Source organism: Peromyscus leucopus, chromosome 2 (genome assembly GCF_004664715.2).
Source record: "Peromyscus leucopus breed LL Stock chromosome 2, UCI_PerLeu_2.1, whole genome shotgun sequence".
Classification (NCBI taxonomy): Eukaryota; Metazoa; Chordata; class Mammalia; order Rodentia; family Cricetidae; genus Peromyscus; species Peromyscus leucopus.
In genome coordinates this window covers 150,391,633-150,403,256 of record NC_051064.1, presented here as the reverse complement: position 1 = coordinate 150,403,256, position 11,624 = coordinate 150,391,633, and the positions used below count along the sequence as shown (strand labels likewise).

Below are 11,624 nucleotides of genomic sequence, written 5' to 3'. Positions count from 1 at the left end.
TTAGCCAGGGAGGCCAGGTCCGGCTGGCTGAAGATCCGGGAGCCGGTATCCTGGACCTCTGCTCTGCGCTCCAATCTCACGGAGAGGTCTGGTGGTGTCTGGGACCCTCACCGCGCAAGCGTGTTCTTCACTGCTTCTGGGTGGGGTGGAGCCGAGAGACCTCGGATCTGGCTCAGCAAAGCAGCAACCCCTTGAGGAAGGAGCACCAGGGGACCTCACTCCCGGTCACCCAGAGGACACAGGGCGGAGAATTGCAAAGGGTGGGAGGGAGAGGAGGTGGGAGAAGTGACGAGGGGAGGAAGCACTGCCCTGCCTGGCGACCTGACCTTCCAGGGCCAACCACTCCCGGCAGAGCCACAGCAGAGGGACTGTGAGAGAGGTGGGTGACCGCTCTCCAAACAGTCCTCCCTGCTGGAGCGCTACCGGCATTCCAGCGTCCCAAAGCCACTAGCTAAGTCTTGCCTAGGAGGGCTGGGTAGGAAGGGAGGTGGCCTGGGCCCCAGGAATCCGAGTCACCGTCCTGAGCTGTCAATCCATACAAATGTCTGGAGCAATTTTTGCGCCTCTGGAGGGCCTGGGTACCCTGGACGCTGCGAGTGGCCATCCCCTCGTGTGTCCGCTGTGCCACGCACAGTACGAACGCCCATGCCTGCTGGACTGCTTCCACGACTTCTGCGCTGGCTGCCTGCGCGGCCGGGCCACTGATGGCCGCCTGTCTTGTCCGCTGTGCCAGTAAGTGCCCCAAGCCCAGAGAGGGTGAAGTTGGCTCTAGTCCTGGTTGAGAGGCCAAGTGTAGATGGGGAGGTTCCGAGCCTAGGCTGAGGAGGTAGAAACAGTCCGCTGTCATAAGCAGACGTATGGGAACCAACCCAACCCCCTGTAGCTTAGTCAGGTAAACTGAAGCAGTTAAATGATCATTACAAGTTTCCCAGAGTCAGGGTGCTAGGGTAGGGCTGGAGAAGAGGTGAGGGCACTCGCAACGACTCCTTTGGAAGGGGTGTGTCCCGGAAATCTTAGGTTAACACAATTTCTAAAATAGCTCAAAATGTTCCAGTGAGATGAGAGGGTCCACTGGGGTGGCATGGCCTTTCCCAATGCAATATGACAAGAGACTTACACACACGCGCGCACGCACGCACGCATGCACGCACGCACACACGCGCGCGCACACACACACACTGAGCAGGGTAGGGCCCTCAGGACAAGCTGGCTGCTGTATTTATAGCAGACCCCACTCCCCTGACACTGCTATTTTTAGCTCCTGCCTGGAATGTGAAGGGTAGTGGGGGGAGCTTCCTGCAAGGGTGTCCAGATCTTGGCTGCAGCCTCTCTGCAGGCACCAGACCCTGGTGAAGGGTCCTAGCGGGCTCCCGCCGGTGGACCGGCTGCTGCAGTTCCTGGTGGATAGCTCTGGGGATGGTGTGGAGGCTGTGCACTGTGCCAACTGCGACCTGGAATGCAGCAAGCAGGTGAGGAAGTAGAAGGCGGTGGGTGCCCAACACTTACAGCATGCCCGATGCACAAGGATCCAGCAGTGAAGTCTCCAGCCTGGGATCCCTTAGCCTCCAACCATGCCCCCATCATACTTATGGGTGGGGAAACCAAGGTCCAGAAAAAAGGATTTGAGCCAATAACCAGATAGTGGCAGAGGCAGAGGCCATTCAATTTAGGGAGAGCTAACTTTAGGGTCCCCAGGTCAGGGTGGAGTTGTGAGCTGTCATGGGAGCAGTGTGGTTCAGTTCACAGGTCCGGGGTACCCTTGAGGACCCCCTGCCACTTAAGCACGTGTAAGCAGCTAAAGCTAATTAATACTGTGCAGCTGTGAGTAGCTGGAGAGAGAGCAGGGAGCTGAAGGCAAGGCTTCCAGGCCCTGATGCAAAGGCAGTAGAGGTTTGATGGCCCTATGGCAGGAAGGAAACTCAGGAGCACACAGCCTCAAACCCACAAGGTGGGAGGAGAGAAACAACTTTCGCTCCCATGGTGCAGCACTTGGGCACTCACCCACATACACAACTGAATCAGTAAATGTCATTTTTACAATGCTGGAGTTCAGCGGCTGGGGATTGCAGAAGGAGCTGCATTTAGCCGGACCATTTGATGACACGCGGTGGCTGTGGTTCTATTATTGGGTTCTGTTGAGTTCTAGAACTCTGGCCTGAGCCAGCTCTCGGTCCTCAGGACGCAGAGACCACGTACTTCTGCAACACCTGCGGGCAGCCCCTGTGCGCACGCTGCCGCGAAGAAACGCACCGTGCGCGCATGTTCGCAAGGCATGACATCGTAGCCCTGGGTCAGCGCAGTCGCGACGTGATCCAGAAGTGTAGTGAGTGAGGCACACCGTGACCAGGGGTGGGGACCCAGCGGGAATGTCTCTAGGCTCTCATCACCGCCCCTGCCCCCTCCACAGCGCTCCATTCGGAGCCCTACATCATGTTTTCCACCGACAAGAAGTCGCTGCTGTGCATCCGCTGCTTTCGGGACATGCAGGGGTGGGTAGAGGGAGCAGACAGGGAGTGGGTGGGGTGTGGATGGAGCGGGTCTTACTAGGTGCCTCTCGACAGGGAGAGCCGGGCCCACTGTGTGGACCTGGAGTCCGCGTATGTTCAAGGTTGCGAGCGGCTGGAGCAGGCGGTGCTGGTGAGAGCAGGAACGACTGAGCTGAAGCGGGTGGGGGTGGGAGCTGTGAGGACCTGCGCGAATGGGGCTGAGACCCTGCTGTCCCCAGGCAGTGAAAGCCCTGCAGACAGCCACCAAAGAGGCCATCGCGCTGCTACAGGCCATGGTGGAGGAGGTGAGGCACAGTGCCGCTGAGGAGGAGGCAGCCATCCACGCCCTCTTTGGCAGCATGCAGGTGAGGGTGCGGTCAGGAACTTCCCAGGTACCCTCGTGGAGTTTACAGTGTAGTGCCAGGCGTTACATCAAATTGGGTTAGCCACAGTTGCCTGGAGAGTTGCCAGAGGCTATCCTAGTCTGGTGACACTTAAGGTCAGGCACCTAGGCCCTCAGGCAGTTCCGTGCACGGAGGAGGAAGGCCTTTTGGCCAATGGCGGGGCCCTGTCCTGAGCATGCTGCCTGTGTCCATGCCCCAAGGCATTACAGTAGGAGATGCCAGAGCCAGGTGTGTCTCAGTCAGTGATGGGCGCTCTCTCCCAGGACAGGCTGGCTGAGAGGAAAGCTCTGCTGCTGCAGACTGTGCAGAGGTGAGAGATGCCAAGTCCCTGCCCCCTACCTTGATCTCCACACTCCCAGCTCTGAGCCTGAGCCTTGGCTGACCTGGCTCTGCCTTACACAGCGGACAAGACACACAGGTGGCTGCCACCAAAAGTGGTCAGCGTGTTCACAGGGAAGGGACTACAAAGCTGGGGGGAGCAGCCATGGTGACTGCCTGCAAGTGTAACTCTTGGAAGGTAGAGGTGAGAGGGTCGGGAGTTCAAGGCTAGCCTGGGCTACAGGAGACTCCGTTTCAACAATCAAAACAAAACAAAACCCAGAGCTGAGGAGATGGTTGTCAGTAAAACCCCGACACAGAAACACAAAGACACAAAGCACATCCCAGCACGCAGTGGGCATCCCTGGGGACAAGAGACAAGAGGATCCTTGGGGCTCACTGGTCACAGTCTAGCCAACTGGTGACCTCCAAGTTCAGTGAGAGACTGTCTCAAAAAATAAGGTGGTGGGTTATTGAGGAAGATGCCTGATGTAGACCTCTGCCCTCCATATGTACATGTATATGTGATATACGTGTGCATACGCACGCCGTCACACAGGCACACAAAGGAATATGCACACATATGAATATGGACACACACACACACACATTCACTCACACTCACACATGCTCACTAGTGAAGACACGAGGCTGCAGAGCCAAATATCCTCCAGGTGGGGCAGGCACGGCTCCCCTGAGACCAAACAGCCTAGCCTGCCCTTCCCCCAGCCAATATGAAGAAAAGGACAAAGCCTTCAAGGAACAGCTTGCCCACCTGGCCTCCTTGCTGCCCACCCTGCAGGTAAGTGTTGAGGGTGTGTAGGGCTGGACACACACCCACAGTCCAAGCACTGAGCCTGGCACCCTCCTGCAGGTTCACCTGGTCATCTGCTCCTCCTTCCTCAGCTTGGCCAGCAAGGCTGAGTTTCTGGATCTGGGTTATGTGAGTGTCCCCAGCTCCTTCCGGACCCTCTTCCCCACCTAGAGCCTGTCCTGCATCCTGTCTCACATCACCTGCAGGCCTGATTGGGGGTCTCTGGACTTCTCTCTCCTTCCACTACAAGCCCTTTTGCGGGCAAGTGAATACCTTTTTAAAAGGACAGTGAGCATAAGCCTCCATTCCACCTAACTGCAGTGTCTGTCTGCGAGCCTCCCTCCCTTCTTAAGGATGTGGGCGGTGCCTGTGTATGGACTAGTCCTAGAGAAGGGTTGAGGCCTCTAAGGGAGACAGGTAAAATGACAGACTAGCCCCAGAACCTTGAAGTCCTCCACTTCTCTCTCCCGCCCTGGCTGCCACCTCCTTGCCACGCACCCCCGTCCTGAGCCCTTCCCCCGCGGCAGGAGCTGATGGAGAGGCTGCAAGGCATCGTCACGCGGCCGCATCGCCTAAGACCTGCTCAGAGCAGCAAGGTGTGTGAACGCCCTGTCGGGAGTCGGGCCCGGGAAGGGGACAGCGGCTCATGACCCAATCTCCGGTCCAGATCGCCAGCGACCACCGCGCAGAATTCGCGCGCTGCCTGGAGCCGCTGCTGCTGCTGGGACCCCGCAGAGCTGTGTCCACGGCTGGCGTCGCCAACACGTGAGCGCCAACCAGGCAGGCGGGCGGGATCACCGGCTCCCGCACCACTCTTCCTTGCTGAGTCGCAAGCGCACCCAGCTCCGCACTTGATGTCTGGGCCAGGCGACAGTCTGAGAGGGAGGGAGAGACAGGCAACAGCCCTTCAGGGCGCTGGGGCAGGAAGCCCTGGACAGCTGAGAGACCGGGCGCTCCTCACCTCCTCCACAGTCCCCTCAAGCAGGCTGGGCAGGACACTTTCGGGGTGCCCTGAGTCACTGTGAATCAGAGTTCCCGACCCAGCTGAAAGTCAGGGTTAGAAGTAGTGAAACCAGTATGTGAGACCAAGAAAGACCATTTTTAGTTCAGACCTTGTGTGTCCAGCATGGGAGTAAGCTGCACATCGGTGTGCCCAGATCCAACCTGGGGGGAGCCTTTTAGAAATCACCAAATTAAGTGGGCGCTCTTACCTTGGCCTTGCCTGGGACCCTTGAGAGCTTCCAGTGGTTGAGGGGACAGTGACTCCCTGAGCAGCCAAGGGGGTTGGGGGAGGGGAAGACCGGCCCTCTTCCCTTTGCAGACTGGCAGGGAGCTCAAGCCCCAAGGTGCTGAAGACACCCAGCTGTCCCTCCCCAGTGGGAAAGATGTCAGGATCACCCGTCCCAAAACCCTCGCCACATCGTTCCATGAGCACGAAGGTTCTCCTGGCCGAGGGCGAGGACACACCCTTCACAGAGCACTGCCGCCATTACGAGGATTCCTATCGGGTGAGGGGCTGGGTATCTGCACTGAAGTGGGGCCCCAACCCTTCCTCACTAAGATCCACTCCTCCACTGGAGGACCTGGCAGTGTTCCATGCCCTCACTTACATTCTGCAACAGAGCCTGCAGGTAGAGGTGCAGAACCTCAAGGACCAGGTCCAGGAGTTACACCGAGACCTCACCAAGCACCACTCGCTCATCAAGGCGGAGATCATGGGGGACATCCTGCACAGGTCCCTACGGTTGGACACACAGATTGCTTCTGAACATGCCTCCATGGAAGGCATGAGAGCAATCTTCCAGGAGGTAACTTGCCCCAGCTCTATCAATTCTCGGCTGCAGAAGGCACATGGCTACCCCAAGACAGGAAGGGGAGAGAGCGTCTGGCGTGGTGCTCTGCCAGACCCTCACTCACGCTGTGGGTTCTGTGCTTGGAGGCTTTCCTCTTGAGAAATGTGGACCAGATTGGTGTGTGTGGCTGTGCAGCTCCCAGAGCAGAGACACTGTCAGTGAAATTACTCCCGCCCACCTCAGACAGCGCCACTCTCTCTTTCAGATTTGGGAGGACTCCTACCAACGAGTAGCTACCCAGCAGGAGATTTATGAAGGTCCCCGGCAGTGGCTCTCAGTGTTAATCCACATTGCAGAGGGAGGGTCACCACTAACCATGCCTGCGCATCCCTGCCCCCCCCCCCAGTGTTTGGCTTGGACCTCACACCTGCTTTGGAGGGCAGGATCCTGTTGAGTGGGATGTCCACACCACATGCTGCTCCTTTTGATCACAGACGGTCATTGGCAGTTGGGATCTCTAGATGGTACCAGGCTTAGGAGCAAGAGTCTAATGCCAACAACCAACACTTTGGCGTTGGCTTCACAGCCCAGCTCCATGACCTTCTCCAGCTGAAGCAGGAGAATGCCTACCTGACCACCATCACCAAGCAGATCACGCCCTACATCCGCTCCATTGCCAGGGTGAAGGAGCGACTGGAGCCCAGGTGAGAATGTGTGGGAAACGTGCCAGCAGGCCAGGCATGTGCTAGAATCTACAAGTCTGCCAAAGAAGTGGTGGTGTACTCTAGAGGCTGAGTCAGGAGGATTGCCATGAGCTGAGGATAGGCATCCACATAGCCAGCACCTTCATCCACTCATGGTTGACCGGCCAGGTCTGGACCAGGCCCTCTCAGGCACCAGAGTGTTATTATGATCACACCAGACTGGAGGGTGCAGGCCTGTTCTCTCAGCTATTCGAGCCTAGCATGAGTGAGACCCTAGGTTCAGTCAAAGTGACACATGTTCGCTACAGATGTTCTGCTGGGCCCAGGAGCTGGAATTCCAGGTGCCCTACCTGTCTCCTCCCACTTCCTCTCTGTGGTGATCCCATCTTCCAGCTAGAGTGTAAATTAGCTTCTGGAGAGAGGTCTGTGTGGAGGCATCATGGGTCAGAAAATTCCTTTCATTCTACCTCTCACTTGACTAATGATTTGAGTCTTAAATTCTGGACTGGAAATTCTAGACTGGGGACAATTGTGCTTTGAAGGCAGGGGCCTCTATTCCTTCCAGCTTCCAGTCTCCAAGCCAGCCGAGTTCTTCTGATCCCTCACCATGTACTATGACCTACTCACTCTTCTTGGAAGTTTGCCTTGAATTTCACACAGTGAGGTGTTTCCAGCCACTGGGATGGGCAACAGTGGTTTCGCTCAATCTGGAAGTTCCTACCTTTTGGTTTGGGATCTGGCACACTCTGGAAGTTCCTATCTTTTGGTTTGGGATCTGGCACACTCTGGAAGTTCCTATCTTTTGGTTTGGGATCTGGCACACTCTGGAAGTTCCTCCCTTTTGGTTTGGGATCTGGCACACTCTGGAAGTTCCTCCCTTTTGGTTTGGGATCTGGCACACTCTGGAAGTTCCTCCTTTTGGTTTGGGATCTGGCACACTCTGGAAGTTCTCCCTTTTGGTTTGGATCTGGCACACTCTGGAAGCTCCTATCTTTTGGTTTGGGATCTGGCACACTCTGGAAGTTCCTCCCTTTTGGTTTGGGATCTGGCACACTCTTTAAAATCAGTTGCGGATTGACCGAGTCTCTGTCAGCGCTCCTGTGATGGGACACTGGCCTCCACTTCACCATTTCCCTCTGTTGTGTACTTTCTAGACAACATCTTTCTCACATCTCTTCCAGTTCTTGCTGATTTTGGTGGGTTTTCTTTTCTTTTTGGCTGGATGTGCTGGTTGTACACCTTTAATGCCAGAACCCAGGAAGTAGAGGCAGGTATATCTCTGTGAGTTTAAGGCCAACCTGGTCTATATGGTCCAGTCCAGCTAGGATTAAATAGTGAAACCCTATCTCCAAAAAGTATTTACTGTTTTGTGTCTCTGTACATGTATGTGTAGGCACACATGTATGCCACACAGAGCATATGTGGAGGAAAGAGGACAGTTCACGGAGTCATTTCTGTGGGTTCTGGGAATCGAACTTAGGTCTTCCTGCTTGGAAGCAGGCCCCATCTTGTTTTGACTTTCCAGTTCCCTCTGGTGCTCTGACTGTCCCTAGCTCCTGCTCTTTCCTGGGGATTCTCTCACCAGTTGAGGCTGAGTGGAAGGCTTTGGTTTCTTCAGGCAGCTTGCCCCTGAAGCAGGCTTCTCTGAGTCAGTCTTTGTCCAGGTGCTTATTTCCCATGTTGCAGGTGACCATGGACCTACTCAGCCAGAAGCAAGAGCAGAGCAGTTGTAGGTGGGCAGAGTGTGTCTGGGGGATGCCTCCGAGGTGAGGCTCCCTGTGTGCAGGCAGGTCTTCTTGTGTTTGAAATGTCCCTGTCAGATTCCGGTCCTTTTCCCATTCCCTTCCTGGGAGGCCTCTGTGTGGAGCTGTGCGGGCTTCTCACCTTGGGCTCTGGCATTTCTAAGTGTGCGTCTTTTACACACTGTCCCCTGAGGCTAGCCATCCTCCTGGTTCCTGGCTGCTCCTTCCTCAGCCAGCTGCCTGAATAACAGCTTCTCCCAGGGCTCATCCCAGGCATGCCTCACCTTCTACTCTCTCCGTAAGTGACCCCATTAATCCCCCTGTGCTTGCTCGTTCTCTCTCCACCCCCCCACACACACGCACTCAAACTCGCGTGCATGTATGGATTAAACCCAACCTGAGTACTCTGAGCATGTGCACTATGTAGAACTATCCCACCCCAGTCCCAGTTCTCTGGGTTTAAAGTGAGAGACGCTTCCCATGCACCGCAGCATTCCTGTGCTCTAGACTCACTCCAGCTACATCCTTCCTGGTAGCTCTCTTGTCACGGTGTCTAAGGCACCTCAGCTCCGTAGTGGCCAACAGAACTCCGGACACCACTCCACCACATCCAACCCCTTATCTTGGTCAGTAACATCATGTGTCATCAAAGCCTGGGAGCTGACCTGATTCTGCTCTCATTTGTTCCCTTTTTGTTTGGTTTTGTCTTTGAGACAGGGTTTTTCTGTGTAACAGCCCTGGCTGTTCTGGAACTTGATCTGTATTCAAGGCTGGCCTTGAACTCAGAGATCTGCCTGCCTCTGCCTCCTGGGTGCTGGGATTAAAGGCGTGCGCCGCCGCCGCCGCCGCCGCCACCCTCTTTGTTCCCATTTTTAACCTACCCCAAGACCCAGACTGAACTCCCCATTTCAGCCTGTTTACTCTGTCACTAGCTACAACCCGTCAACCCTACTGTGCCCTTCAAGATACCCTGCAGCCATTTCTAAATAGTCTGTAATTCCCATCCCATCAGGGCATGGCAGCTCTCCAGGGCCCCTCCCTGCCCACCTCTGTCAGACTACACAACACCCTGGCCACAGTGGCCTTCAGCTCCCCTGGGGCAGCTGCATTAGCTCCCACTTCCCACCTAGGCCTGAATGGTTCATGATGCAGGGTGTTCGTGGGGCCTCCCCACACCACACTGCCAACTAAGGAAAGCCTGTCAAGCTGTCCCTCCACGCCACCTGGCCCCACTCTGTTCCCTGAGGTGTCTCCTCTGACCAGAAGATAGCTTGTGAAAGCCAGGCCTGACTGGGGCCTGCATGCTACTGTGGACAGTGGTTCTGACAAGCCACACTGGGCTTGGCAAACAGTCCCAAACCAAGGGAGAAGTGGTGGGTGAGCCCTGGAAGGTCTGCTGCCCCCTCGAGCAGTCTCTACCATCCAGGTTCCAGGTACCCGTGGATGAGCACACAGAGCAGAGCATGGCTGATGACAGCAGGGACCCCGAGACCTCAGCCAGGTAAAACAGCGTCTTCCCAACATGAGCATGGTGTGTGTGTGTGTGTGTGTGTGTGTGTGTGTGTGTGTGTGTGTGATACAATTAGAGACCAACACAATGACAGGACAGACTTCAGGACAAAGTTTGAGCAGAGGATGAGCTACAAAGTGAGACCCTGTCTTAAAAGAAACAAGCGAAAAATCACACACAAAAAAACCCAAACACACCTTCCAGTGATTCACCAAAATGGCAAACACAAAGAGAAAGAGGAGAGGCCCTGCTGTTCCACAGGCCTCTTTGGGAACATGGAGCGCTCCTTTGGCCACATATAACCAATTTACCAGGGTATGTTGTAGGCATCAAGGGGATGGCACTGTTCAAAAAGGAATGCCCTGTGAGTATCACCCACATATTGTTGGCATCCTTGGAAACAAGTTAAGGGCAAGGTTCTTATTGAGAGAATAACGTGTGATGGACAGCTCCTGGAAAGGGTAAACAATCAGGAATAAAGGGAACCGAAGGCACCTGGGCTCGCCTGTGGCACCAGCCAGCGGCTCCCACAGCAGTCTATGAGAACTAGGAGGGAGCCTGAGAGCTAGAACCCAATCCCTGTGAACTGATGGCGCTGAGGAACAATACTGTCCGCCGGCTCCCACATGCACAATGTACATATGTAACACACGAGTACACACCCACACCTGTCATCACCGTACTAGCAAGACAGGGGCAGGACTGCCAGGAGCTTTAAGCCAGACTGAGCTGCACAGTGAACTGGAGGCCAGGTGGACTACACTGCTATAAACCCCAAATCAAAGCAATAAAAAAACCACAACAAAACAGGAAAGTGTTAGTCCCTGGAAGAGGTCTTCTGCGCAGTTGGGAATTCTAGAGCAGTCTAGAACCAGTGTAGTAAAGACAGAGCAGGTGGGTCTGACCCTTCCATACAAGGACGTGCTTAGGGCAGCCCCAGCCTACAGGCTCCCAGTCCGAGCTGTTGAAATGCTTGAATACTCTGATGCTTGAGCCACCAACAGCTGTCACCTGTGGGGAGACTCTCACTGGAGGAGGCAAAGCTCTCGTGAGGCACACTTCTATGGGTGTGGAAAGGTCTTCCATCATGAAAGCTGACAGGATGGACATAGTGAAGGTGGAGTGGAGTCATCCAGCTCACGTCAAACTACCCTTTAGGATCGACACAGGGAGCATCACTGAGAAGAGAGAGAGGGCATCTGAGCCCCACGGAAGCAGCTGGACCCTGAGCAGCCTCCCAGAAGGACCTCCATTAAAGAACCAAGACCACCCCAGGCCCAAGTAGGAAACTGGAGAGGAGGGATGGCAAGGTGGATCAGGTCCCGAAGAGGCTTGCTACCAAGCCTGACCCCTTGGACCGCCAATGGCACAGGGGAAGAACTAATTTCCACATACATTCACAATAAAGAAGTAATGTGAAGAATCTTCTCAATGAGGATGGCATCCCCACACTGAGACAGCAGCTTGGTAACTGGGTCCTAGTGAGTTGGACCCAGATGTCACTTTCTCAGGGCTGGCACACAGGCTCCAGATGTGGCTCAGAGGTTAAAAGCACTGGCTGCTCTTTCAGAGGACCCAGGGTTTGGATCCCATCACCCATATGGTGCTCACAACCACCTGTAAACTCCAGTCCAGAGGATTTGGCACCCTCTTCTGACCTCTGTGGGCACCACAGACACGTGGTGCAGACATGCATGCAGGTAAAAGACACATAAAAATAAATCCTAAAAAATTTGAGCTGGAAAAAAAAGCATGTGCCACCACCACCTGGCCTATTTTTTACACCTTTAATCCCAGTACTCAGGAGGCAGAGTCAGGCAGATGTTTGTGGTTCAAGGCCAGCCCGGTCTACA

General features: G+C 55.1%; 1 protein-coding gene across 4 annotated transcripts; it reads left to right on the top strand.

Moving 5' to 3' along the window:
* The first annotated feature begins 381 nt into the window (after positions 1-381).
* Rnf207 (ring finger protein 207) lies at positions 382-11,379 on the top strand. 4 transcript variants are annotated; one of them, XM_028883077.2, is made up of 17 exons: positions 384-732; positions 1,337-1,469; positions 2,179-2,323; positions 2,408-2,489; positions 2,562-2,637; positions 2,726-2,851; positions 3,154-3,200; positions 3,938-4,010; positions 4,083-4,151; positions 4,550-4,618; positions 4,690-4,787; positions 5,344-5,530; positions 5,645-5,830; positions 6,081-6,132; positions 6,402-6,519; positions 9,695-9,762; positions 10,930-11,379. In XM_028883077.2, the coding sequence occupies exons 1-17, from the start codon at positions 542-544 to the stop codon at positions 10,998-11,000; spliced, it is 1,791 nt and encodes a 596-aa protein (XP_028738910.1). In that variant the 5' UTR covers positions 384-541; the 3' UTR covers positions 11,001-11,379. The 4 variants fall into 4 exon arrangements, with proteins under 4 accessions (XP_028738911.1, XP_028738910.1, XP_028738909.1 ...); XM_028883076.2 differs by having other exon boundaries at positions 387-732; positions 2,179-2,320; positions 9,688-9,762; XM_028883075.2 differs by having other exon boundaries at positions 389-732; positions 9,688-9,762.
* Positions 11,380-11,624: the final 245 nt, after the last annotated feature.

Excerpts from the sequence above, each read along its gene's own strand:
- Rnf207 (XM_028883075.2), top strand. The coding sequence starts at position 542 with ATGTCTGGAGCAATTTTTGCGCCTCTGGAGGGCCTGGGTACCCTGGAC. Across the intron at positions 2,324-2,407 it reads CGACGTGATCCAGAAGTGTA|CGCTCCATTCGGAGCCCTAC; the intron begins GTGAGTGAGGCA and ends CCCCCTCCACAG. Across the intron at positions 6,133-6,401 it reads CCAGCAGGAGATTTATGAAG|CCCAGCTCCATGACCTTCTC; the intron begins GTCCCCGGCAGT and ends TTGGCTTCACAG.